General features: G+C 44.8%; 1 protein-coding gene across 1 annotated transcript in view; it reads right to left on the bottom strand.

Moving 5' to 3' along the window:
- FGF9 (fibroblast growth factor 9) overlaps window positions 1-27,111 on the bottom strand; it is a 27,275-nt gene extending 164 nt beyond the window's left edge. The window contains exons 1-3 of the mRNA XM_075083473.1: window positions 26,730-27,111; window positions 20,199-20,302; window positions 1-285 (exon numbers count right to left, since the gene is read on the bottom strand). The exon at window positions 1-285 is cut by the window's left edge and continues 164 nt beyond it. Of these exons, the coding sequence (XP_074939574.1) occupies window positions 40-285; window positions 20,199-20,302; window positions 26,730-27,006 (627 nt within the window). The 5' untranslated portion in view covers window positions 27,007-27,111 and the 3' untranslated portion in view covers window positions 1-39. The remainder of the gene's footprint in view (window positions 286-20,198; window positions 20,303-26,729) is intronic.
- Between the last annotated feature and the right edge of the window lie 665 nt (window positions 27,112-27,776).

Genomic DNA, 27,776 nt, shown 5'->3' with positions numbered 1-27,776 from the left:
GGTTACTTTTTAAGGGCTCAAGTGAAGGAATTGTCTTTGTCAACTTTGGCTTAAAATATCCTTATATAGTTCCGGTACTTTCTCAGGGTCCACTGGTCTAGGTAAAAAATGTGTAAATTTTTGATGCCGTTTAGTCCTAGTCCCTTCTCTTGGAGTCCCATCTTTATTTAACGCAACGTAGTATCGTCTTCCAGTGTCCACGTGTTTATATAGATTTGATGAATATGTGTTATACCAGTTTTCTTCAAACTGCTCTCTGAATACACACTCCTGGGTTAATTTTTCCTATGGAAGGAAAAGAAAAAGCAGTAAGGAGATATACAGCCACAAAAATAAGCTATTTTTAAAAACATTACTATTCTGACAGCTTGAAATCAGTACCTCCGTGCTCAGTTTGCAAAACGAGCTATTTCAATATTCCCAGTTTTAGCTAGGTAAAGCCATATTGCTGGGTATTTCATTAAGCAGTCACAAGGGTGGATAACTCTATGTGAACCAAAATAATTCTCCAGAAGTCTCATTGCCCAAATCAAAACAGCAACAACAAAACCGAAAACATATATATTAATTTCTGACCATTCCCATGCAGCTCGCAAGATGTTACTGGACTTGTATAACCAATTGCTTCAATCATGAGTGCAGGCATCCGAACAGACATAAATAAGAAAACTAGAACTGGTTTGCAAGGCTGTAATACAATTTAGGGCCTTAAAATCTCTATGTCATTTCATTGCATGGAGAACTTGATGTATTTCATTAATTTAAAAAGACACAATTTAAAATTTACTACCCTTCATTTGGTTTAATATTTGTATCACAGAACCACAACCCAAGAGAGCTTCAAACAGGAGCACAGACCTTATGTGCTGAGATGAACTTAGGTGAGAACACTCCTCCAGGCTTGCTTTACTAGGGTTGTCTTTATGTCCTGTCCTACTGACGGGACCCAGTGAAGACACCAACTATTCATCAAATCCCCCTGCCACAGACTCTCACTCCCTCCAGTTCACCCACTTATTCAGTCTGTGTGTACCCCTCTACATCCTTTTAGTCTAATGAAATGGGGTTTGCTTAAAAAGCAGCCACCTTATAATTGGATTCATTTTGGGAAGGATTCACACAAGCAACTGAGCAAGAAGACTGGAACAAAGGTGATGGGCTCTAGCATGGCAGAGCTGATGGAAAGCTGGGAAAAATAAGCCTGGAAATAGTCTTTTCAGCTGGCACAAAAAATATAGTCATGATAATTTAATATATTTTTTGTAACAAATTCTCACTTGAATGGCACTTACATCTACCAAACTCAGCTTACAGCTGAGAATCAATTTCTAATTATTACAGAGCTCCACACAGTGCAGACTTCTGTGCATGTGTTTTACAGACATGAAATCTTAAATCAGTCCTTTTAGATAAACACACAAAGAAGGGAAAACGGAGTCCAAGACCCAGATGCAGCAAAGCATTTATGGCACCTAAGTCATAATTGTGAGCCTGAACACAACTAAGGAGCCACAGCTCAAGCTCCAGTGACCCCCAAGAAGCCACCACCCATGGCTTAATCCAGGACCTTCCCAAAATCCACCATCCCTGAAGCTTCCAGCTTGCCCGGGTCCTGCAGGCACCTTTGGGGCCACCTCTGTTGCTCAGGACTCAGCTCATAGCCCTTTCCCAAAGTGACATGCTTTAGCCCAGATGTTTTGCTGCTGCTTTGCATGGCAAGGACGCTACTCCAAGAGTAGAGCTCTGCAGCCAACCAGGGTTGGGCACCAGGGTCCCAGCCAGGTCCAAGGAGCTCTACCCACCTTACAGGAGTCACCCAGGAACCACCCCACATGGGGATGGCAACCCTTGCACATGTGTGGAGAGCACACCAGCACCCCTCTACATCCTTACAAACTGAGTACTAGGCTGCAAAGCCAGGGTCCTCCTGAGTGCCTAAAGGTTTGGTATTTGGAGGTTTCTTCTAAATTCACCCTGTGGCAACTCCAATAGACAAGAAAGGCAGCAAGCAAACAGCTTCTGACTCTCTCTCTGATGGGCATTGGGAACCTCTTCACCCCTCAGGAAGGGGAAATCTGCTACAGGACTGGGTGTGGGACGTTAAACACTTGAGTATTCATTGCAACAGTGGCTGTGTCCCTACATGGACCCAGGTGGCTGCGGCTTGCACAGTGGCAGGAGCAGCCTGTGACAGAGGAGAAGATGACAATCCCATCCCTCGCACCCTCTCCTGCAGTTCAACCACAAGACTTTCCTTCCTGCAGGCCCAGCTGAGCCGCATGTGCAGAACATGAGCGTGCGTGCAAACCTGCTGTGTATAACAATTTTAGAGGTGTTTCTGACTATAACATTTTTAATGTGTGAAGTAGCTCAAACACAGCAGCACTCCATACTGGTTATAGGGGAAAAAAGGATTTAATATAAACAGACTTGAACGTCATCTTTGGGCCAGATCCTGCAATCTCCTAATGATAACAGCCTCTATGTCCTTTGACAGCTAGAAACTGCAGCAGTAATGAATATTACTGGACCTCAGCATCAGCTGATAGTTAGACATATTGCAGCAACCCCCTTGAATGGCCTCAGCCTACAGACTATTATAAAAATTATTCAGCTGCTATAAAGATTATTTTTAAGTAGAGCTTTCATTACTGTTTTATTTTGCATGAGGTTTAAAATCACTTTGTTTGCTTTAAGGAAGAAGCAGATGCTAAGGGGTATTATATGCTGGTCCTATAGGTCCATGGGGAAAGAGAAACTAATTTAAATATTTTTCCTGGTCTCAGAAGGCAATAGGATCACATGACAAGCACTGCAGAAGCACTCCCTGCTAAAAATAGCAACATTTTAGGAAGATATTTCAGTCCTGTCTTGAATTCATTAATTATTCACTTCATCTGCATTTTTTTTAGCATCATCATAAATTCCTATCTTTGCAAGAACACTACTTCCCCATGCCCTGAAGGAGAAATTTTAAAATAGCCTCTCTTTATCTGGCAGGTTTGACAGATCATGGCAGCACTGTGGTACACTTCACTAGCAGACCTTGAATAGGGGTTTGCATTGTACTGCACTCTGGATGAGTTCAACGGATTTCAAGCTTACAAATTCAATCTTTATTTTACAGGCTTATCCTGGTTTTACATTTCATCCTCTTACAACACAGCTACATCTCTTTTGTCCTTCATTAAAATTCTCAGAAATTCATGTATAGACACTAAGCAAATACTTCAACATGAACTTGACAGAGCAATCAGGATGCAGGTTCAGATCTGTAGGGATACTAATAATTACACTTTCAAAGAAAAGAAATCATTTCTTTATAAATCTATCAAACTGTTTCCTTCTATGACACCTAGAAATTCTGGGTTTAGTCAGAGACTAAACAGTAGTGGTGACTTTGGATGAGGCCCTGCAAATAATATGGGGACCAAAATCCCAGCATATTGTTGTTCCCATACCCTGGAATATCCTCACAATAATGGCTCATCTAGTATCACGACAGACAGAAAACAATATCCACTAGGATGGCCATCTATGTACTACCACACAACACTACTTTACATTAGCTTACACTCACATTTTGAGCACACATGCCTTTAGTCAAGCCAGAAATGAGCATAATACAGGGGTGAGGCTGGTCCATCCTGCCAACAAGCACCTTCTTGCCTCACCAGCTCAGGATGGGAGAGTCTTGCTGAAAGTCAGCTCTCCCAGTACGGGAAGGAGACGGTGTTTCCTGATCACAAGTGGCTTGCATTTCCCCTTCTGGCTGTGACTTTTAGAAAGTCCCTGTACACACAGTCAAAAGCAAGATTTAGCCTTAGAAAACAGGATTTTTTTCCACACTGTTATTCTAGCAACTGACTTCTCTATGGTTTTTCCAGTGCCAATATTTCCTTGCACCATACTTAATGTCACTAGACATCTTTGTCAAAGGCAGACACAAATACCAAACATACCCAACTGGAACAGCTGTGGAAAGTAATCTGCATTCCTGTGAAAGGGGAGGCTGCCTGCCTTGATCAAATCATTTAATTCAGGGCCAAATAAGGAGGTGACCTCAAAATTATATAAATCAGATGTTGCACCACATACATACCACATGTTTTCTATGAGGATTGTTCATAGAGTATTCCACTACAAAGTGGCTGATTCTCATTTTATTACATTTCCACACTTCATCTGTTTTTTTAACCTGTTATTTAAGTTGGAATGTTCAAATTGGACCTTGCAAGGTCCTGCACCTGGGTTGCAGCAACCCCCAGTATCGATACAGGCTGGGGGATGAAGAGATTGAGAGCAGCCCTGCAGAGAAGAACTTGGGGGTACTGGTGGATAAAAAGCTGGACATGAGCCAACAACATGCACTTGCAGCCCAGAAAGCCAACCATATCAAAAGAAGCATGGCCAGCAGGTGGAGGGAGGTGATTCTGCCCCTCTACTCTGCTCTGGTGAGACCCCACCTGGAGTACTTTGTCCAGCTCTGGAGCCCTCAGCACAGGAAAAACATGGACCTGTTGGAGTGGGTCCAGAAGAGAGCCACAACAATGATCAGAGGGATGGAATACCCCTCCTATGAAGAAAGGCTGAAAGGGTTGGGGTTGTTCAGCCTCGAGAAGCGAAGGCTCCACGGAGACCTTATTGCTGTCTTTCAGTACTTAAAGGGGGCTCATAAGAAAGATGGGGACAAACTTTTTAGCAGGGCCTGTTGTGATAGGACAAGGCGTAATGGTTTTAAACTAAAAGAGGGTAGATTTAGGCTAGATATAAGGAAGACATTTTTCACGATGAGGGTGGTGAAACACTGGGACAGGTTGCCCAGAGACATGGTAGATGCCCCATCCCTGGAAAGTTTCAAGGTCAGGTTGGATGGGGCTCTGAGCAACCTGATCTAGTTGATGATGCCCCTGCTTATTGCAGGAGAAGTTAGACTAGATGACCTTTAAATGTCTCTTCCAAGCCAAACCATTCTATTATTCGATTCTGTGATTCTACAATTACGAATATTTGTACTGTGCAAAGATGCACCCAAGGCAGATTTAATTCAGAAGTCTGCTAATGCCTGGTCAGTGTTATTAAGTCCAGAATCCCTTTCTCTTCCTACATTCTCCACCATCTAACCAGGGAGGAAAAGAATTATGTTATCCTATTTCCAGGTAGATCAATTAAAAGTGAGATTGTAAATTAATAAAGTAGATAACTACAGCCATCACAATAAAAGATTTGCCATCTTGCTTAAAAATAGATATCCCTGTGAAGCAGCTACTTGGAAATAAGTGGAAATAGGAAAAACATATGTACGCTGCCCAGAGAATGGTTTCCTGACTCTAAAGAAAGGTAAGACATTTTTGCTGCTTAGTAGTTGAAAGCACAGTACAGGATCCTGTATAAAACACATCAATATTCTTTTTTCTTTTAAATAACCTTACAGAGCTAAAACTCCAATTTATTTTGTAACCTGACAAAAGGAAACCTCTTCAGACCATCATTCCTAAAATCCCGACAAATACATTTCATGTGTAGCAAACTATTCTATTCTGTGCCTTGGGTAGTTTTCCCTTTTGCAAACTGCTACACTGATTCAATACAGACAAATCACAAGAAAACACCTAATAATTATTTCGACTTCTAGATTAACAAGTATATCTGATGTAGTCAGCACTTCCTACATACCTGATGCACATTATCACTGCATTAATCCACACTGTCTTAAAAAAATCATGTTTTAATATATAGTCTCCTAAATAAGTTCATGCAAATCCCTCATTTTGGCTATATGACATTAATAAAAACTGCATATGTAGTGAAGAGAAACAACAAAAAGAAACCCTGCTCTCTTCCAAAGTGGTTTTCTTTGCTGTTCCACCTACAAACACACACATTCTACCTGCAGTTGGGCCTTCCCATGCTGTAATGCAAACAGCCTCTAGAACATACTACATTCAGCTAATAATTAACATTCATCCAGAGTTGTCATAAATAAAGGTGTAGTTTAGCATTTGCTGTGGTGTTGTCTGATCTTCCATGCTAAGCCTGTTAGTCTCTGTCTGAGTAGACAACCTCCAGCCACAACAAGAAGCCGGTGTCTGAGCAGCACCACTTTCCTTTCCAAGGTAGACAGCAGTGCGAGGTAAGCCCCACACACTGAGTGTCTGACTTGATGAATGTCAGTTTTCTTTGAACAGCTTCTCCAAGCAGTGTTTTTTTCAGAATGCTGTTTGCTTAATAATTTGACAGAACATGGGAAAAAAAGAAGAAAAAATGTCTGCAAAATGGACTAGCAGACTTTTTTGTGTGTGTTTGTGTCAGTGCTTCTCCATGAGCACTTTAGAAAGACAGTAGAAAACCCTGCAGGCCCACAGAGAGACCAAGCAAATAGCCAGGCACCCATGCTGCCACTCACATGTATTTCATATTCCATGGCACTTTCTATAAGATGAGGGAAATTAGGCAAGGTGTCCTGGCAAAACCACAGTTGGGCAATTGCATTCTCCCTACCTGAGGTCACCTTGTACTTTCACAGAGATGGAGTATTCATCTTAGTTTCTCCTCCTAAACTTCTAATTAATTTGTATAAAATTATTATATGTAAATTGCCACTTAAAAAAAAAATGTGACTGTTCTGTATTGCTGCCATGGAGCAGTTATGAGAGTGCTTAAAGGTTAATATCTTTCATACAAAAAGCTTGTAAAATTCCCAAGACCTGGCAGAACCTGGTCCCCTTGGGAGCGTTATCATCAAAAGCCGCAGTAGCTACACAGATACAGACACCATGGTGCTTCCGTGTCCCAGTGAAGGCGACAGAAAAGCAGAGCTTCCTGAACAAAGCAAGCAGACTTCAGCATCAACAATAAAATCCCTGGAGACTGTCGGTGCAGCAGGGATTTCATTGCTTCTCCCTTTTGCCCCATTTCCCCTCTTTTCCAGCTCCCATGCCCTCCACACCATCATGGGCCTCGTCTGGAGGGACCAGAGTGAGATCAGTACTACACAATCACAGGGTTATTTACAGAGCTCTTCTGACATGAGCTGCAGGCGGATGAGATGCCAATTAAGCCTCCATCCATTTTTGCCACTGCCAAATCCACAGCTCTTGCTTTTACTGATATCCACTCCTTTGAGATTTCAAGTTTGCATCTGTCAAGCTTTAAGCGTGCCCTCCCTGGACATGAAATCATTATAGGAAGAGCAACCCCACTGTGCCCGAGCTTGCATCTGCCAGCACAGGCTGCCTACCAGCAGCCATGCTTATGTCCATAAAGGTTTGATTTAGATCTGCCCAGCCAAGTGTATTAGATGAAAACTCATTTTCACCTAAACACCCAGGGTCTGCCCATGCTGCTGTTGAAAGTCATGACAAAGCTCCAGGGACAGGCCATGGGCCACGTAAGCCGTCACAGCACTGTTTCTCTGAAAGCTGAAGAGCTTCCTTCCCCACACCACAACAGAGCAGGACCAGGATGAAGTCAACTCTTAAAAAACAAACAAGCAAGCAGGTGTGTTCCCCTCCCTTCCCCGCCAGCAGGACCGGGCCCACACTGTGCCATTTACTAGTCACACTTCTGACCTCTATTTTATTTTTGGTTCCCCTGGCAAAATCAAGAACTGCAATCATCAATGTTATCTAAGCATCTAATTCATAACGCTTGGCTGAACCCTTCCAAGAATCAGAAAGCAAGGTGGTATGCAATCTGATACGGCAGGCCAGAGCCAATTTTTAAAGAAGACAGGAGGAAAGTTCCCATCAGCTTAAATGGAACTTGGATCAGGCTTGCAATGACAAAAAGGCAACAAATATTTTAAAACACTGAAAGAACCATTTCAGGCATGCTCAGATTTACTGAAAGCTGTAACTTGACCTACCCTGGTGCCCCACTCCATAAATTCTCTTCTATCAAAAGACAATGTATATGTCAAACCAGGGCTGTTATCCTACAGCCATACACACACTCTTTAGCCTGAAATACTAGAATAGAGGTTTTTAACTAAAACCTGCTTTCTTTAAATACAACTAAGATGGAGCATATCAAAGTGTTTTGCCAGTATTTTTTAGTTTGTTTTGTGGTTCTCTAAGCACAGAATGCTGGGTTACAGGAAAGATGGTCCTCCTTTAGCAGAAAGCACTGCCTTTTGCAGGAGCAGTGTCACAGTTTAATCCAACAGGCAGCTGAACACCACACAGCCGTCCGCTCACTCCCCTGCAGTGGGATGGGGGAGAGAATCAGAAAAAAGGTAAAACTCATGGGTTGAGATAAAAACAATTTAATAGGACAGAAAAGGAAGGGAAAATAAAAATAATTATAAAAGAACTGCAAAACCAAGTGATGCACAATGCAATTGCTCACCATCCACTGACTGATGCCCAGCCAGTTCCTGAGCAAAGGCCATGCCCCCCAGCCAACTCCTCCCAGTTTTTTTTGTTCAGCATGACATCAGATGGTATGAAACATCCCTTCAGTCACTTTGGGTCAGCTGCCCTGGCTGTGTCCCCTCCCAGCTTCTTATGCACCTCCCACCTCCTCGCTGGCCGGGCAGTATGACGAACTGAAAAGTCCTTGACTTAGTGTAAGCACTGCTCAGCAACAATTAAAACATCAGTGTGTTATCAACATTATTCTCATCCTAAATCCAAAACACAGCACTGTACCAGCTACTAGGAAGAAAATTAACTCTATCCCTGCCAAATCCAGGACAAGCAGCCAAACTCACACGCTGAAAGACATTGTAAAGTGGGTCATAAAAAGTACTTAATCTGCATGAGTCTCTACACTCTGTGTAGACTGGGTACCACCCAAACTGAATTGATCCATTGCTAGAAAAGCATCTTATCCCTCAGCTACAAGATGTCATAAAGCCAGCAGAATGCTCAAGGCACTTCATAAAACACTTTGCCACAGGGACCAAATAATTATAATACATATATAGTGATAAAAATGTACACTATAAAGTCCTTCATGTTTTATTCTTTCAGCAATGTTATTTGGTCAAGGACTGATGAACAAAAGCCTGTCTCTATATTTTGTTATTGATTTAATATAAAGCTACCTGCTCGGTTCTAGCTCAAAGGACAGGGACGTTACTGACCACAGTGTCATTCTGGATGGGGATCATCAAACAAACAAAGCATCACAGGCATTTTGAAAAGATTCAGTCCTCCTCACTGAACTGCCAAACATCCACTGGACTCTTCAAAACCAATAAATTTGCCAGAGAGATTTTAAAAATCTACAGTGCTTTGGTGGGCAGTGCAGCAAAGGGCTGGTGGTACTCTAAGATCTTTACCCACCAGGATTTGATTGCATATTCCGTTTAGGTTGCTTAAAAATGAGGCCTTTTAATTTCCCACCTTTTTTGGACACCAAGGAAGGCCAGCATTTCAAAGAGCTGCTCCTGAAGAAAACATGTCATGTTTGCCCTTTTAGACAGCGGTGCTCCTCCATTGGCAAGCATTTCTCCCAAGTAGTCTCTCTAGAGATGACTCTTTGGACACTTCCCCCATTCCTTTTCCTAGAGACAATCCCACCATAAAGTAATGGCCCTAGATACACAATTTTTAGTATTTCACTCTCTGGTAGGACCAAGAAAAGATTTCCCTGAGATTTCTGAGAAAATCCACATATGTTTGGTGCTGGTAGGCCCTGCTTTAGGTTCTCAGTGATACAGCTGACCCAGCCTTTGGAAACTGCTGGAGGAAGTCAGGTGGCTCAGCTCCTCCGCAATCCCCCTACTCCTCACACACACATCAGTGGAGCCTGTCTTTCAGTGGGTCAGACTTTAGCCATGCAGTTAATTTCAGCTTTGATGAAAGAAGTTGTCAATCTGTCTTTAAAGAAAAATAATATATATATATATAAAATAACAGTTTCAACAGAATTGGTGATTGAAGAGCTCAAAGATCAGGCGGTTGGTCTACCAGGTACCAGCAGCACACAGACCTTCCAAAGAATAGAGATTTTTTAAAGTATAGAGGAAAAAACCTGATTATTTTGTTTAAGTTTTACGACATTTGTATTTTCTCAAATGACCCAAAGGATTTTCCTGAAGTCTTCCCCAAAAGGCTTCATGTTCTGAGTCCAGGTTATACATAGATGCTGTCCTAATGAAGGCATCAGCAGGCCAAAATTCCCTTCCTATTCAAAGGCAATAAACATTTACATGTTAAAAAACTGTCTTTAGACTGCAGACTCTTACAGGCAGGAACCCTGTCTAGATTTAGTTTTTAAAAATTATGAATACAGTAGAGCTCTTACCTTGATCAGCATCTGCTGACGCAACCATAAAGTTAATCAGTGGTTTCACACAAGCAGGTCTAATCCTGCTTCCATTAAAGTAAATGGCATTTCAAATCAAACTTTTTCCTGAGTCACAGTTACAGTGCCTCCATAATTGTGTTAAATTTGAAGAGTAAAGTTTAGCAGATTAAAGATGCACAGCCTGGGCCAGACCTCAAAAGCATGCAGCATCCACACCAGAAGCCAAGTTTTTCCTCAGCAACAGTGGTGGAACACAGATATAAAATCTGACCTTCAAATCAAAAGTAACAGCAGAGGCCTGCCTTTATAAAAGGAATGAAAAAGAAACCAAAGGGCTTTATAAAAGGGAAAAAACTTATTTGCACTGTAACAAGCTTTATTTCTTAAGCCTTTTGAATGTGACACAAATGAACTGTGTTACTGCACATCACCAAATCAACCTAAGCACATCCAAACTGCAAAGCAAATCTCAACCTAGACTAAATCCCTAATGAAGACAAAATCATGCAGGGCAGACTTTTTCTACTGTCTTTGAAAATGATGAATGGTAAAGCGGGAAAGAGTGCTGCGTTCACATCCCACTGGCTCCTGTGTCAGAAATGGAGCATATCAGGTCTTTATCTGACACAGCAAATAATCCCCAAGCATATCTCAGTATGTCACTGCTGATGATGCTCTTTTCGCGTGTCACTTCAACATAGTATTCTCAGATCAGCTGAAGACTGTGCTGAACCTTTTCACACCTTCATGTCGTTAACACGGCTGGCTCCAGAAACATTCAGGGCTGCAGCAACTGGCAAGCTACACAACTGCAAAGAAGTGAGTCTGAAGACATTCAAACTCAACATGCCCAGCATTTGCTCACTGGATAGGACTTGGGTTTGCGATGTAGTTATGCCACTCTAACAACTACCTGTAGCCAACAGCGCCGTACTCAACCCCTCTCCTATCTGGCTGTGCAGCTGATTCCTCCACTGAGTACTAGTCCTTACTCAAACAGGCAACAAGGCAGTTCAGAGAGCTAAATCAGCAGAGAAGCAACCGTACCAAAAAAAAAGCAAGCTTTCTTCTGTGGCTTTAGATCCCTATATTAGCCTCCTGACAGGTTAGATGAGTGCTGGTGTTGGAGCAAGGAAGGAAGCAGAAGCACGCAGTGGAGGCAGGGAACCAGGACTGCCCTTTCTGGAAGGGGGTTTCTGCTAGGTGTTATATCACCTCAAGCAGCACCTCTAATCTCCTGTTTTTGTAAGAATACAAAATTCCAGACATCTTTATTCAGGGGAAAGCAAATCATTAAATTAAGGTTTGAGGAGGATCTTGCTTTATCTAGCTTTATATACACATACAGATATATATATATATATAAAATCTGTGTAGGAGATATTCTAACACTTTCTTGTCCCAGGCATACACTGAGAACCCAAGTTGAGCACAGAATTGCAGACCAAGGTAAGGAGGTCACCGAGGGTTTTCTCTCATATAAAAGTATCCTCAGACATAGTAAGCATCCGGAATGAAGTCCTCTGAGGAAATCAAAGACCTGATGAAAAGTATAGTATCTATCCCATAGAACACTACTAGAAGGTATCCCTCTTTTGTGACAGGCGTTGCAATCTCTGAAATTCTGATTTAAAAAAAACAGACTGAAGTCTTAAATTAATAAGAACCACAGTAGTTTCAGTTTCACACAGAGCTTTCTCCCAGGTTACCCTGTGTTAAGTATAAGGATTCACCTATCAATTCTTCCTATACCAGTACCCACATCTCAAAAGACATTTTATACAGAGTCCTTCATATCTTACCATCATTTTGCTGACTGAGTTGTAGTTTCTGGTACCTGCAAAGAACTCCATTTCACAGTACCCAGCTTTCAGCAAGGCTGCATATCCAAATTCAGAGAGAGGCTATCTACAATGGTGAAGTAGATGAGGTTGTAGACAAATCTTCCCAAGTAACTAAAGTTCAGGGCTTTTCTCAGACCTATGCCTTCCACAAAGAAAATGTCTGCAATTACAGATTACAAAGCTGTTTCCTACCGTACAGTGCAGAGAAAAATCAGTTTATGCTTCATCTCAGACCTCCCTGAAAAAATTCCTCAGGCCAGCTCAAAATCTCAATTCCTCATGAGCTGAAACTTCCTCATTATCCTAAGCTTTCTTGTGACCCATTCAAACCAATTTGTTCTTGTCCTCTATTTCAAGGATTTTTTTTTTTCTCTCCTTGGCGTTAAACCTCAGTGTATTTACACAGGCCAAGAGCATACCCTCTCAGTTTTCATCCTGCAGGCTAAATAAGCCAAGATCTTTAGACCCTCTCATTTGATAGTCTTTTCATCCCTCTCATCATCCCAATAAGCCCTTTCTCCACCTGTTCTGGTTTCAGTTCATCTTCTTTAACACAAGTAACCATAACTGCACTTTGCATTTAGAATGGATCCTACCAATGCTGTACACAGTGGCACCGATAGAGTTCTCCATGAGCCCCACATGTAAATATTTTGGGCACTTTAGGTCACCAAGTCCCTTCTGTGAGGCAGCCTTCTGTGCTGAAAATACTTTCCAAGTTTGCAACATCTACAAATTTCAATAACACACTTTTTATGACAAGATATTTAATGTCCCTAATAAAAACGGGGAATAAAACCGGCCCAAGTACCAATTCTTAAAAACTCCACTAATAGCTTCATTCCAGTCTGATACTTTTCAACACTCCCCACTGCTGTCTTCTCTTCAGTTCTTTCACCATCTATCATACAAGTCTCCTAACACCCATTTTACATACTGTAGCAAATGCTTTCTTCTGCTGGATCATACTTGGTCAACAGGCCACAGGTCAACACAGCCCTGCAGATCAGCACAACCATAATTCCCATTCCTAGAAAAATAATTTCCTACCAAAAATAAAATACTAGGCTTGCCTGAAACTATTCATCCAACTTCAGCACGCTCATCTTACATGTACTTTCAGACTCTCCCCTATTCCTTCATTCAGAAGTGTGTTCTTACACCCCAAGCACAACCCAGGTCAGACTGACAGCCCTGCAGCTTCCTAGGCCATGCTCCTGGCCAAACACAAACCATGCAGCTGGAGTTCCACAAATACTCAATGATGGCAAACACCTGCGTTGCCTTGGAAAGAAGCAATCCCTTCCTCACCTGGGCTTGCTCCCACCTTTGCACCACATCTTGCAGTGACCCCGAGGGGAACCACTGTGACTGAAGACAGCCCTTCTGCTTGGCCAGATTGTTTTTCAGATCCCCACTTCAATTCAGCAGGCAGCAACAGACACACTTGTGCCAGCAAAAGGGAGGGGATGGATGGCTGGAGGGAAAATAGCCACTTTTAGCAGTGGTGTCAGCTGCCCCTGCTCCCTTTGTTCATCACACGACAGGGAATCCCCCAGCCTCATGTTACCACGCCAAGGAGTCTATGAGAAATATTGGCTAGCTCAGTTAGCAGCCACATTCAAACAATATTGCATTTACACTCCCACCTGAATACACCATGTTTGTAAAGACTTCTGTTCCCTTTTCATTTATATAGCTTAAAAAGTTTGTGCCTTATATTTTAGTATGTGTTTCAGGGCCCTGGTCAGCTTTATTGCAGCAATTTCCATTTTATCCCTGCGCTTCTACACTTCTAAGGCATGTGCCTTTCTGCAGCCTGCCCTTTTCCCATTCCTCGCAGACCCTCTGCCAAGCACCCACAGCCTATTAGCCTCTAAATCCTTCCTGGTAGTTTCACTCTTGCTGAGATAGCGTTTTCACAGGATTTCTGCGCCTCTGACAAAGTTTCAAGTCTCCTTCACGTTCAGAGCCATAAGTACCTTTTTGAACTTACCCTCTTCAGATCTCAAAGTTTGCCCTTTCAAATTCACTACAGACCTGCTTCTTGCAGCTCTTCTGCTTAAAGCAGATTTACTCAGGAAGACATTAGTTGCTGTTACTGCTAAAAGATACCATTGGGATTTTGATCATGGGAGTGACAGGCTTTCCTGAGCAATGGTACTCGTGCAAAAATCTTAACCATTCCTCACAACTCAGCCACCCCAGGAACTGCTCTCTGCCTCTCCACCATTTGTACCATTTGCCAAAAGGCACTTGATTATTTTATTCACAAGCAGAAGGGTGTTAAACCTGCTGCCATAGCCATTATTCCTCTTGGGATTTGACCACTCTCAGCCTAGAAGTCTGCACCTTCACTCAGGGAAATTGATTTAATTATCTCTCCAAAAATTGTGTGCACTGCAACTGTCCTGTTTCCAGGCTGGCCTCAGCCACAGGCCCCTGCATGTACACTGACAGATAGATAATCCAGATTATTTTTTAAAAAAAATAATAAATCAACCAATCTGAAGCATATGGAATTGCTTTAGGTTGGAGGTGTGTTTAACAGGAAAGTGTGAATGATACTGCAGGGTAATTTATTTGTCTATCCTACTCTTACATATCTGTAGGGACCATATATTTGGCCCAAACGCTGTTCCCAACGTGCACCTTCAACCTGTTTTTTAGTTCACTTTGTTTCTGTGCACCTTGACCTACCATGTGAAGGGCTGAACAATTCCCTTCCCTTATTTGCATGGGAACATAAAAGATATTTTTAGAATGCAACAAAACAAATCCTTACCTACACCAAGCAATTTTCAGTAAACTATGAAAAATTGCCCTTTTTGTAAAAAAAATTTCTGTTCACCCATTTTTGTAGCTGCATAGTCCTTCCAGGACTGTGGGGACCCAAACAAAAGCACAAAACAGTGCAGGTGCAGCCCTGCTGGGACAATAAAAAGGCATATCGTCACCTCCCCACACACTTACTGGGAAAACATGTTTCTTCAAGGACAGCGCACACTTTCTTTCTCTCTCACTCTCTCTCTCTCTCTCCCTCCTCCACTGTCTCCCCAGCAGTTTTAGGAGGAAAAGGCAAGTTTAGTGTTCCAAAGACATTGGTACAAAAAAGTTTTCAGTTAATTTTTTGAAGGACAGACATTTATTGCCCTGTTATAAGCAGTCCTAAATCTCACTTTGCTGCACACGCCCTGTAAGTCTGAAACCCAGAGGTGAAGAGCCTCCTGCCCTGGCTCCAGATCTGGGCTCTTCAGCTCCGTCCCAGCTGCAATGCGGGCACATGAAGCCTCACTCTCTCTACTCTCCTCTCCCCTCTCCTTCGAAGCACTCCTAGCCCTCTCCCCCTTCCCCAACAACTCCACCATTTCCACTCCCCCCTTCTCCCTCCCCCCTGCACAGCTCCCCTTGTAGCTGCTCAAAATCTTCCTACTCATGATCTTCCTCATATTCAATCTCAGCTGCTTTTTGCCACCTGCCAAGGACACAATGAGCAACGGAAACACCAGCATTTCATAGAACCATAGAATAGTTTGGGTTGGAAAGGACTTTTAGAGATCATCTAGTCCAACCCTCCTGCAATGAGCAGGGACATCTTCAACTAGATCAGGTTGCTCAGAGCCCCGTCCAACCTGACCTTGAATTTTTCCAAGCATGGGGCATCTACCACGTCTCTGGGCAACCTGTCCCAGTGTTTCACCATCCTCATCATGAAAAATTTCTTTCTTATATCTAGTCAGAGGAGTGAGGCAGGTCCGTGTACATGGGAGATCAGTGGGCCAGGGATGCCAGCAGTAGCATAGCTCTTTAGTGCAGGAGGGTCCGGGACAACAAGGGCAGCTGAGGTGAGGGTGTCCCATGGTCCTGCTGTGCTTGAGGTAGCACAGGACTGCCTCAGAGGACAGCGTTGCAGTGTGAACGATGTGCACCCCATGGTGTGGGTTCTCATCACTTCCTGCCATGTGGGTGCCAACTGTTGATATTCCCAAGGGCAGCAGTGCAGTGCAGCATGAGGGTGGGGACAGCCCGTGAAGGCATTAAGGTCATGGGACTGATCCGAAAAACCCCCACTCCATAGCGTGGCACCAAGGAGCACAGCTAAGACCTATTTGCTAACACTCTTGTCAGAGGCGTTGGCAAAATCTCTTTGGCACTTGGGAAGGAAAAAGGTCTTCTTGTCTCGTCTTAACACCCTTCGGGTCCTATCTGTAGTTTGGATTTTTCCTCCTCTCCAGTGACAAGCACAGTAGCTGTTGTGAAACATGATGAGTCATAGCTGCAGGCTGCAAGGGGAAGACAAGGTAAAGGGAGAGCAGGAACAGAGTGAAATGGGAGGGAAAGCTGCTGTCACCAACCAGCCTCCAAGCCATCACTACATAGCTGCCACCGGCTTCTCTGCAGTACCACATACGTACATCTTCAGCTTCCCCTGGCTAAATCCATGGGATGCAGAGGAACTTGAGAATAGCTAGCCACCTTATGTTATACATTGCTGCTTGAGAGCAGCATGAAAGCCACTGTGTTCTTTTAACCAGAAGATGCAGTAGGAACTACCCCCTGTAATGATGGCAAGTTGGGAAGAGTTTGTCAGGCAGCTAATCTAGGAGGAAAACAGCACTTTGAGAAGACTCATGTCTGGATCAAGATATGCTGAAACTGCCTTTACTGTTGCCTTTCATGAAAATTGGCAGCGAACACCCATCCTGGCTGCTCTGCTTCGCCATATGTCCCATCTCCAGTGGCACCACAAATATGCTGAGAAAAATCTTCCTGTGCCAAATGTTTCAAATACAAATATAGAATGATAGAAGTCTTCTAGGTTGGTGATTTGATTCACACCTAATATATTTTTAATGCAGTAATCTGAATAAAAATATGATCATGTCATAGAGACAGGGTGTCTATTCTGGCAGTTGCAAGTGCTGCAGTACTGAATGCCTGCAGAAACACACCTGCTTAGATCTACAATGCCAATGTAGAGCAGTACCAGGTATTTCTTAGGTTGCTAAGCAGTTGTGCATGGGAAACAGTTTTCCCACCTTAAAAAATAAGTTTGAAGCCTTGTAATTGTACCTGCTCCATGACAAAGCTGGTGCTATTCACAGCCCTTAGTGAAGAAACCAAGACAGAGGGACCCACTTGCCAGCACAGGCAGCAGAAGACTACAGAACGCTTCAACTCAAGTGACCACTCCGCTTAATTCAGGTGAAAAACTTGAACTTCAGTCTAACACATTTCAGTCTCGAAACTATTTCCAGTTAAACTGATCGTCTCTCTCATCAGAAGGATAATTCTGTGCTGGATTGTGCCTTGCTTCTGGTTCAAACTGCAACATTTATTCCCAACAGAGAACTTCATTTTAAATTAATTGCATTTTTTTGACCAAAACCAAAAGCAAAACACTGTCACTTAAAAATGCCCAGCCATTTCTACATGAAAATCTTCTCCGAGGCCTGCTTATCTCAGTGTTTCTACGAAAGCTGACAGTTGCTGAAATATAGGCACTAAGATTGCTAGTGTTGACATGGCTTTAAAGCATCATCACACTGAGTAGCCATTAGAGGTTATATTTCATTGGAAGTAATGTAATTCAATTACCATCACTCTTTAGTATGTCCCTTCTCTAGAGACTGACAATAAGCTATATCATCCATCAGATTTTAACCTGAACTTTGCATTCTGGCCCTATAGATTGCCAGGTCTTCATTATGAATGGCTTCATATTTTTAGTGTCATTTCTTAGGGAAAAGAGGTTATCCAATTATATTGTACATCCATCTGCCTGCCTGCCTGTCCTTCCTTAACTTTTCAACCAGTTTCAATCAGGAGGCAAAGGTCTTCTAGAAAATTAAGTTCCTATCAGTTTTGCGACTAATCAGAGGCAGGGTAAAGAAAAGAAATCATTTGCACGTCCCACTTGGGAGTGGTGAGCTATGTAATCCCTGCAAACTGACAATCCAGTGAGCATGAACAGCTAACACTGTCTCTTTCTCCATGCAAGAAACACAAAAGGCTGGGGAATTTGTGTTACTGCAGGGACAGAAGGTCAGGGAGACCCATGTCTTTGACTGAGAGACACAAACCCCTAGAAAAGCAAGTTCCTTTAGAACTGTGGTTCTTGGAACTATTTTTTAACGTAGAGTGCTTAGTGATATACAAATAATTTCTTGTGCATATTTCTTCACCAAAGAATGTTTTGAGTAATTCACTCTGACAGCCAAACATATTGCAAACACAAAATATAAATTGCACAGAAAAGTGATGTAACAGTTCCTTTCCCAGGTCTATGCTTTTAAGCTCTACCAATTTTCTGAGTATCTGAAGTGTAGAGTAACTGATTCACTATGTTTATCTGTTTAAACGATTGCTCTTAGCGATTATCATCAACATTACTGATTCATATTACTACTGTTCCGCCTTTTTGCTGCCTAACTGAACCATAACAGTACTCATGACTTTGCCAGTTCTTTATCCCATTCATCAGCTGCACAAGGATTGTGACTTATGACAACTTACTCATTCCTCACATGCAACTTGTTTACATCTGTCATTGCAGCCATTCCCTTTCTCTCTTCCTCTCCATCCTTCCAACCTTTTCATTCTCCATATTGCCGTTTATGCTAAATCCCTTTTCTTTGGCCTTTCCCACTTACTGGTTCTCACCGTCTCTGCACCTCTCCTTCTCCCATGTCAACACATTCTCTATCCCAGCCTTGCCCCTTATTCTACAACCCCTTTTTCCGCCTCCCACACACGCTGTCATTATCTGTACCTTCTGTCTTCCTCCCATAGTCTGCTCTTTGCTTAGAAGACAGTCCCCTTCCCCTCTCTACCTTCCTTCTCTCACACAAAATGTTTCTTAGAAAGGAATCAGTGAACCTGGTCACTCCCATAAAAACACTTCTGCTGGACCTTCCTGGTCTCGCTTTCTCCATGGATGATGTATTTGGAAGCTGAACTTCCCTCTTACTCCTTCTGTTTTCACCTGCCCACTCATCACTGTCATCCCGTGTTTCCTCCCAGTCTCACTGCTGTCCCATTCAGTTCCCTCCCCACCCTTTTCCCAGTTACCCTTACGCCCCTCTGACACAAGTACCTTCAGCTACACCCAAAGACACTCTCTATCACTTTAACTCCTTTTTGAGTGTCTCTCTTCGCAACATTTACACCATCAGTCAACCACTGCCACACCACGACGGCTCCTCTGTGCTTCTAATGAACGCCAGTAAATACACAGCCTCCCTTCACTTTAGACATTTGCTTACCCTTCAAACCTGTCACCATCTTCTTCAAATACAACTGCTTCTCCAGTCCTTGTCAACTTTGGAGGTTGATACTTCAGAATATTTTAGAAGAGGTTGCCTTCTACTATTTGCTCCATTTCAGATTCCCCCGCCTATGATCTACTGAGGGTATGAGCCCCAATGTGCAGTATATGTCTCAAGTATTCCCAGGTAAAGGTCACATCGCACACACACACATTCAGGTAGGCTGGTTTACCAGTCTAACCCACATCTGAAATACCAAGTTTTACTCCTCCCTCACGCCCGTTACTCACTCCTGCTGCCATCCTGCAGGGAGCACCAGCTGAAGTTTCAGGACAAGACCACCAGGCCTCTTGCCCTCATTCCTATATTTTTTATAACTTTTATCCACTCCTATTTCTCATTTTCTCATCCATATATGCCACCCTTTATCCCCACCTCTACTTTCTTTTGTCAATTCCTAGAAAGCTCTCTGCCTATGCACAAAAGGCAGTGACTTTTCCCTCGCTTTAGGTCTCTACTGAAAGGACAGGTTTACAAATCTTACAGTACACCCTTTAGTCTTCAGTGATGAGCTCTGGCCATCAATCTCCATTGCTTGTATCTAAATTGTCATCTGTCCGCATTATTACTCATTCCTGATTTTGTCACCTTCTCCCTCTCCCACATTGATTATCCCACCCACAGGGTCTTGTTTCTAATTAGACTGCAAGTCACAAAGCAGAAAGAGTGCTTGTACAGCACCTAGTGCAACAGGGGCTTGTAGGAGCTATCAAGTATTTTTCCCACAAAACATAAGGATCACAACTGCCCAAGACAAGTGAGAACTTACCGAGCCGTACAGTTCCCCTTTCTCATTCATTCCAAGGTAGAGTCCACTGTCAACTCCTCGGATGCTGACCAAGCCCACTGCTATACTGATAAATTCCAGTATACCTATAAAATGCAGGAAAAAAACAATGTACATGTTGTTTCCATTGAAAGATTTTTTTTTTCAGACATGACTGATCCCTGGGCAACAAGGGGCTATTTTCAAAGGTGTTCTCCCATTTTCAGAGTTGTTTGGAGGAAGATGAGGAACAAAATATATCTTAAAGCATGATACTTGAACAGGGTCTCTGCTGGAACGATGCATTGTAGACAGCATTAAGATACCAAATTAAAAGATTACTCTCAATCTTTCTCATAATTTCTAAACACAAACCTAAAGCCATCGTATTCTGATTTGCACAATAAATAATACATTCAAAGAAAAAAACACAAGTTTTTAGATTGCCAAAATTAGCAGTATTAAAGAACCTATGAAATTTGTCTTGCAGAACAAATTCTGCAAAAATACATTTGAATCAGAATGAGATGACAACGTTAGACGTGGAACCAAAAGATCTACATCCAGGCATCAGTGAATCAGGAATACGTGGAAAGATTTACTCACAGCATGATCTTCCAGAGGCTTGAGAAACGGAAATCCTTAGTATAGTCCAGAGTCTCACACATTTCTGCCTAGATATTAACCACCTATCTGGCGTGTTATTTTTACTCATCTCAGATTTGAAAATCAACGTATTCTAAACCTAAGTAACAGTGTATAAATTATTAACTCTTCCTGTGTACATAACAGCAAGCTCACACAGACATTTGTGCACTAGAGATAAGCACATTTTGCAGAGAAGCACTGCTTCTACAAAGCTCCTAGGTTCAGCAGCAATGTGCACGGTACAGCAAGTGTCTGTATCAAATATCAGCTCATCCAGTTCTGAGGGTTTGGGGTTTTCTTTGGCAGCCTTCACTGCAAATTGCTTACCTCCTTCAATGAGGATGTTACGAGCCAAACCTTGCATAAACCTAGAAGTCTCGTGTCAAAAAATGGAAATTGCTTCCTATTTGAAAGCATTCGTGTAAGACGGCAATGATCTCACAGGAGTTATCCAGCAATGTTCAGAAGCACACTGCTGCGTTATGCTACTTTCTGAGCCACAAAATAAAGCACAGAGCAGCAATTCCAATATAAGTCTAAGCACACCACGTAACTATTTTTAAAGTTTATTGGAAAATATATCTATGTGAAATAATAAAATAACAGTATAGTATGTGTTGAGCCTCACGTGGCCAATAAAAAAGCACTTTCATGGATTTTTTGAACAATTAATTTGGCAGCTCCCGCAAAATAGTTGAGCGCTAATCAATAACAGGCCTGAATCACACAAACCTAACACAGCACAAGTTGAAGCCAACAGGGAAAAATTATAGCCAAGCTAATGTAAAGATGAAATGTATTCCCTGTAAGGGACTATTGATCATTACCTTATATATTATTCAGTACTACAAACACCATAGTCTTATTGTTTTGATAACCCTGTTTTAAGGCCTGGGCATCTTAAATTATTCTCTACATATGCACAAATCAAAAATACTGCGAGGAAATTGTTAGTAATCATGGATTTTTTTTTAAGTAATAAAAAATGGTAGCGTGCTGTTTATCTGGTATATGTAGTATCTCAGATACAATTGATCCATTGAAACAATTTAAATATTCCCATTATATCTGGACATGAAATACTTCCAGATTTCCTACTAAGGCTTCTTTTGTAAAGCTTTTACCAAATTATTACATTACCTGATACATATTACCACGCAATTTTAACTGAGGTTAAACCTTTAATTAAATGTGTAATATGGCATACTACAGCTAAGTTAGTAAGTCTGGCATCTTTCTCATCAGTATAAATGTAGACTTTAATTGCTGTCCTCATTTCAAATATTTGGGTGCATGCTGCTTAGTGTGTCAAAAGAACAAAAAAAGCACTGTCACATCCTATTGTAAGTGCAGAACATGAATTTAAGGTACTTGGCAAAGCACATCCACATATCTGAGATCAGAACAGAGGCTTGTTCATCTGAAATATTCAGAAGCCTTCTCACAGCAAGTTTTATGTACCATGCTGTTAAGTTCTTCAAGAGATTATCTGGGGCCAGGCATGCAGTCTTACACAAGTCTTGCCAGTTTAAGGATTGCATGATTTGGCCCAACATGCCTGTGAATATTTTCACTGTATAGTTTCTATAATATACAGATAGTACTTAGGACCTGAACCAGATATTGAAAAAGATATTTCCCTTCAGAATTAGGCTGGATGAAACGAAAATCAGGACAGCTCCAAACTTTAAAAGTTAGGGTCCTATTTACAGATAAAAATGGGGGAAGAGAAGGAAAGGAGAGAGGAGTTAACTGTCTCAGTACATGTGATGCTGAAAACCTTCTTGTCAGACATTGAACATTTTCTTTAATGAAACCACTTCAAAGCAAAGACCCACTCCTCCACTAAGAGGTTAGGAAGAAAGTTTTGGGGAAAGTTATTTCATACATGTCCACATCAGCCCTTCATGCACATTCTTCAACATGGTCCAACTTTGACCGTGCTGAATGGCAGCAGGACACCAGCCTGACCATGAAGGCCAGTCCTGCTCTCCTGCCAGGCTCACAGGAGAGAGGAGGTGGGTCGTTCACACAAAGTGAAGTTTTAACTTTCATCTAGTTTAGTGAAGAACAGACTCACAGAGCGTTTGCCTTAGCTTTAAGCAATGAAAATCTTTGCAACTACAGATCTTTTTGTTGCTGGTGCTCCGCCCTTCGCACATTTTTGTCTTCGGCTATATATAGGTTCTCCTTGTATTGCTGGATTGTTTCGCTTCCACTTAGCACCCCAACACACCATCAACGAACACGGCAAAGCAGCATGTCTGCCGGCCACGTCTCTGTACGCCTTCCCGGGGAAGCAGAGAGAAGGGAAGCGGCGGAGGACCCGCAGGCAGAGCGCAGGTCGCTGGAGCTGCAGCGAGCGATCATTCGCCCAGGGAAGAGCAGAGGGGCGAGGAAAGCAGAGCCCTCCGTGGCCAAGAAGGTGCCGGGAGGTCAGCGCGGTGATGGGGCGAGGGCAGGGGCTGCCCCGGCGCCCCCCGCCCGGCCGGGGCTGCGGCGCTGGCGGAGCGGAGCGCTCCGCCGGGATGCGTCCCGCCTGTCGCAGCTGTCACCGCTCCGCCCGCTCCCCCACATGATGCCAATTAAGAGACGGGAGCGCAGACAGCCACAGCTCCCCAGGAGGCAGCGGGGCCCTGCTTCAGTTTCAGGCTCTTACAGCGCCCTTGCCGCCCCCCCCCCCCCCCCATAGCCGCCCCGCATCCCCTCGCCGCTGCAACGCTCAACAGCGAGTGATACTGCGGGGGCTGCTCGGGGCCCTTCCCTCCCCCTAAAACCCAGCCCCCAGTTTCCACTCCCGGAGGGGCAGAGCCCTCCGCATGCATCACCACCACCCCCCCCCTCCAAACCCGCCCCGGTCTGCCAGCTTCCCCCGGAGACAGCACGGGGCTGGGGGTGCAGCCGGCCCCCCGCATCCAGCAGCAGAAGCGGTGGCCGGCCGCAGGGCCCCCCTCCACCACGCAGCTGCCCCCCGCGGGGCTGAACCCGCCTCGCCAGCCCGGGAGCCGGAGCTGGCAGGGCGAGGCGGAGAGGCGGGAGGGCGGGCGGCTGCGCGGCTGCCGCAGATGATGAACGCAGCGGTTCCTTGTAGAAGCAGGTCCCGGGGAGCGGAGGTCACCTGCTGACATGCTTTTTTTTTTTCCTTTTCCTGCATGCTCCTATTTTTTTAATGCTGTGCATGCAGTACTTGTGCTGACGCACAGAGGCACGCCTCTCCGCTGTTACAGAGTTCCTGAATTTTCAATGACTCCACTGTCTAGCAAATGCCCTAGCCTAAAGGAGACTGCATCACAAAAAAAAAAAAAAAAAATCCTTCTGTCACCCAGGAGAGATAAGGCTTTGATCACCTGGGATCGCGTTACGGGAGGACCAAGAAGCCGGGCTCTCCCGGGGAGCTTTTCTTTTAGAGATGGACATCTTGCTTCAGGAATTGCGAAATGCCCGGGCTCCCAGAACCGGGCGAGTATAGACACACAATATGGCTCGGCTTATTGTATGCAATAGGCACACATCCAACATAGCATCACAAAAGAATTACTCTTATCTGATGTCTCTCCAGAGGTGTGTGTGTGTGCGGGGAGGGGGATTCCCACAGGGCAGAGCCCAGAAAGGAGTTTTCGCGCAGCCCCCAGGGTCTTCTCTTTGTCCTCCTTTTCCTGGAGGAAAACTTCCTTCTGACTCGTTCCCCACATCCACGCACACGCAGGTTTCCCTCACACGCTCGGAGGACACGAAGTTAGCCCGCCCTCCCCCGGGCAGCTCCCGAGTTAGGTTTCAGACCTTCCCAGGATAATCAAAAGACTTTACAGTCACCAAAACCCAGATAGCATCTGCTATTCGGTGACCTCCCTACAAACAGAACAGCAATGTCACGGCACCGATACAAAAGCGCCAAGATCCCTTCCCCGCCCCTAAATAAGCCGAGAGCCCCGACGCATCCCAAGGCTTTGCCCTGCCCGCTCTGCCCGACCCCGGACCGAGCCGGGGCATCACCGGCGCGCTCCGTGGGAGAGGAGCCATCACGAGGGTGTATCCTGGGGAGGAGGGGGCGATCAATCCGAGAAGGGAAACATAAACCTATCTAAAGCCAAGGCGCTGGAAGAGCTGCCCTTCGGAATCGTCAGCTTTCTACAACTGCGGCTGGAAAGCCATTTTTAAAAATAGACGCCGCGAATAATGTGGTCACCGTCGCCTTGCGAAAGGAACAGCTGGCGGCCCTCCTCCGGGGGCGGCGGGGCCCCGCGGAGTGCCGGCCCCCCGCAGCCCCGGCTGCCGGTGCGCTTCGCGGCGCGGCCACCCTACACCTGCCGCCGGCCCCGCACTGCGCCCCCCGCCCCCCCGCCCGCCAGGCCCGCACCGCGCTCCCCCCCCCCCCCCCCCGTCAGGCCCGCACCGCGCCCGCAGCGGACAGGGGGAAACCTGCAGCGGTAGTTGAAGCAGCTACGCACGGCGCTGCCTCTGCTAAGGAAAACGCCGAGATGCACAGCTCCCGCGTTCCCCTCGCTGCGCGGCTGCCTAAAACACTTTCCGCACTTTTTCTCCCCAGCGAGCGTGGATGTTGCGCCCCCGGGAGAGGCGCAACGCTCCCTCACCCCCCCGCCCCCAAACTTCCCGGGGACCCCGGGCGGGCGGCGTGGAGGGAAGGCAGAGCCTGGAAGCAGCGTGAGGGTGTCACGGAGCAGCGGCTGGCGGGGGATGGAGGATAAACCTGCGACCATGCGAGCCTCAGCCGTCTCCCTCCCCCCCCTTCCCTGCTGCGCCCTTTGGAGATCATCTGCTGCAACACCGGCATTATCTAAACAGCTTCACAAAGCAATAAAATACAGTTTAGATATCGTTCAACATCTGGCATTAAAATACGAAGAGAGAGAGAGAGAAAAAATCACCACAGGACTTTGTTTTTACGACCGAATTTAAGTGCTGTCAGGTTGGTTCACTCACAAGTTAACTCCTTCCAACAGCTGGGAGCGTGGCGAGCTAACCTGGCGTATTTTCCTTACCCCTCCTTAAAAAACCCCAAGAATCAGCTCTTCCAGGCTGTTTTAGTTACTTTCGCACATTCAGTCTGCCGGGCCTTTTCACGGTCTCCCCGGCAGCCGCGAAGCTCCAGGCCCACTTGACTCGCGTGTGCGCCTGCACACGAGCGGCCGGAGCCAGGAGCCCTCCAGCCCTCGCTGCTGAGTCACAAATAGCGTCCCCTGGAAATGAAATCCAGGGAACGCTCTTGCAAATTCACTGCCAGCTTGACACAGCTCGGGGAAGGCAGGTTTTGGTGCAGGCTCGCCGGCGGGTTCCGGGGGGAGCGGGGACCCCACCTGCGCTCCCGCCCGGGGCGGCGGGGGCCGCCGGTGCCCATCGGCGGGCGCTGCCGGTGGATCCTCGCCGAGGAGGGAAATAGGCTGGGTTTGCAATGCAAGCAGTTACTAGGGCAGGTAATCGGCAGAGAAAACGAAAGAAAAGCCCTCGTTAATTTGCGTACAGGACGACGGCCACTCCCTTCAGGAAACTCGGTGAATTTTAAATTGTAGTGGTTAATGATTAAAAACCCTTTAAACTCGCGAAATCAAATCATTCATCAGAAACGTCCTGAGCAAAAATTCCACCACCGCCGCCACCACCTCCCAGTACGTTTCTGCTCTTAAGCAGAACTTGGGGCCACACAAACATCGCTACCAAACACCCGGCGACTTCGGCGAGGGCTCCTGCTCCGCTGCGGTGGTGCCGCCCGTGTACATCTGCGGCCCCGGACAGGTCATTCTTCCCCTCGGCGGATCAGCCATCAGCACAAACCCCCCTCCCCGCCCGCCTCGCACCCCCCCCCCCCGCCCGCAGTTCTGCCCCATTATTTCATCACATGACCACTAAAGGGTTAAGGATAATACCTACCAAATCTGCTGTGGTCTTGCCTGGTTCCCTGGATAGTACCATTGGGGAAGATTTCTAAATGAAATCCAGTCCTGCAGTATAGCTGCCTCCGCCTGAGGATCCCCTTTAAATGGTCCAAGTCCGTGACCGCAGGCCCCCTGGGTAGCCCACCTGCCTCAGACTGACCCAGGTGGTCACTTAACAAAACCGGACTATCCACCGGCAAAACGGGCACATTCCCAAAGGGTACTGCATCCTGCACACCGAAATAGTTCCCAACTTCACCTAAGGGAGCCATCAGAAGATTCTGCTTTTAGAGAATAAGAATAAACAATAATGATGGTGCCAAACCCAGGAGATATAAGATTAGGTATATTCCACTCCTCTCCCCTCCCTAGCGCAGTTACAGAGAAAATGTTCTTTCTTCAATCCATTAAATGCATAAATAAAAGTAATATTCTGTTTTGACTGGTACAGGTTCAAGGTCAAACCAGTTAGTCTAAGAAACCACCACTTTATACTCACACACTGACATATTTATAAACATATAGATGTGTATATCTATATAAATGCATATATCCCCAGCTCTTAGCAAGCAATACGGTCTTCAGCCCATCCAACTGTAATAAAGAAAAAAATCCGTAGTTTCTCCATTTGGTTTAAGATAAGAATGACCATAGCAACTTAAATACCTAGGCGTTATAGGGATTTTTTTTTTTAAGATGCACAGGCTACGTCAGGATTTATGGATTCTGACTCCAGAAAGGCATGCGCTGTTTTTACTCTATAACAGACTGCATACATCAGCATGAATCCTGCAAAGGGGGAGGGGGGAAATCTCACGTTGTTGGCTGAGATAAATCCAAAAAAAAAAAAAAAAAAAAAAAAAAAGAAAAAAGAAAAAGGAGAAAAAAAACTTTTGACGTCCAAATCTATTATCCAGAATTCTCGGGAGGCTCAGCAGATGTCCACTGGTTTGGGAATTTTGACGATCCACAAGCAAAGCAGCAACATACAAGTGCTTGTGTCTTTCTTGGCTGGCTCGAAACAGGTGTTGCTTCTGCAGGG

This window comes from Phalacrocorax aristotelis, chromosome 1 (assembly GCF_949628215.1).
Source record: "Phalacrocorax aristotelis chromosome 1, bGulAri2.1, whole genome shotgun sequence".
In the NCBI taxonomy this organism is placed as follows: domain Eukaryota; kingdom Metazoa; phylum Chordata; class Aves; order Suliformes; family Phalacrocoracidae; genus Phalacrocorax; species Phalacrocorax aristotelis.
This window is presented reverse-complemented; position numbering and strand designations above follow the sequence as displayed.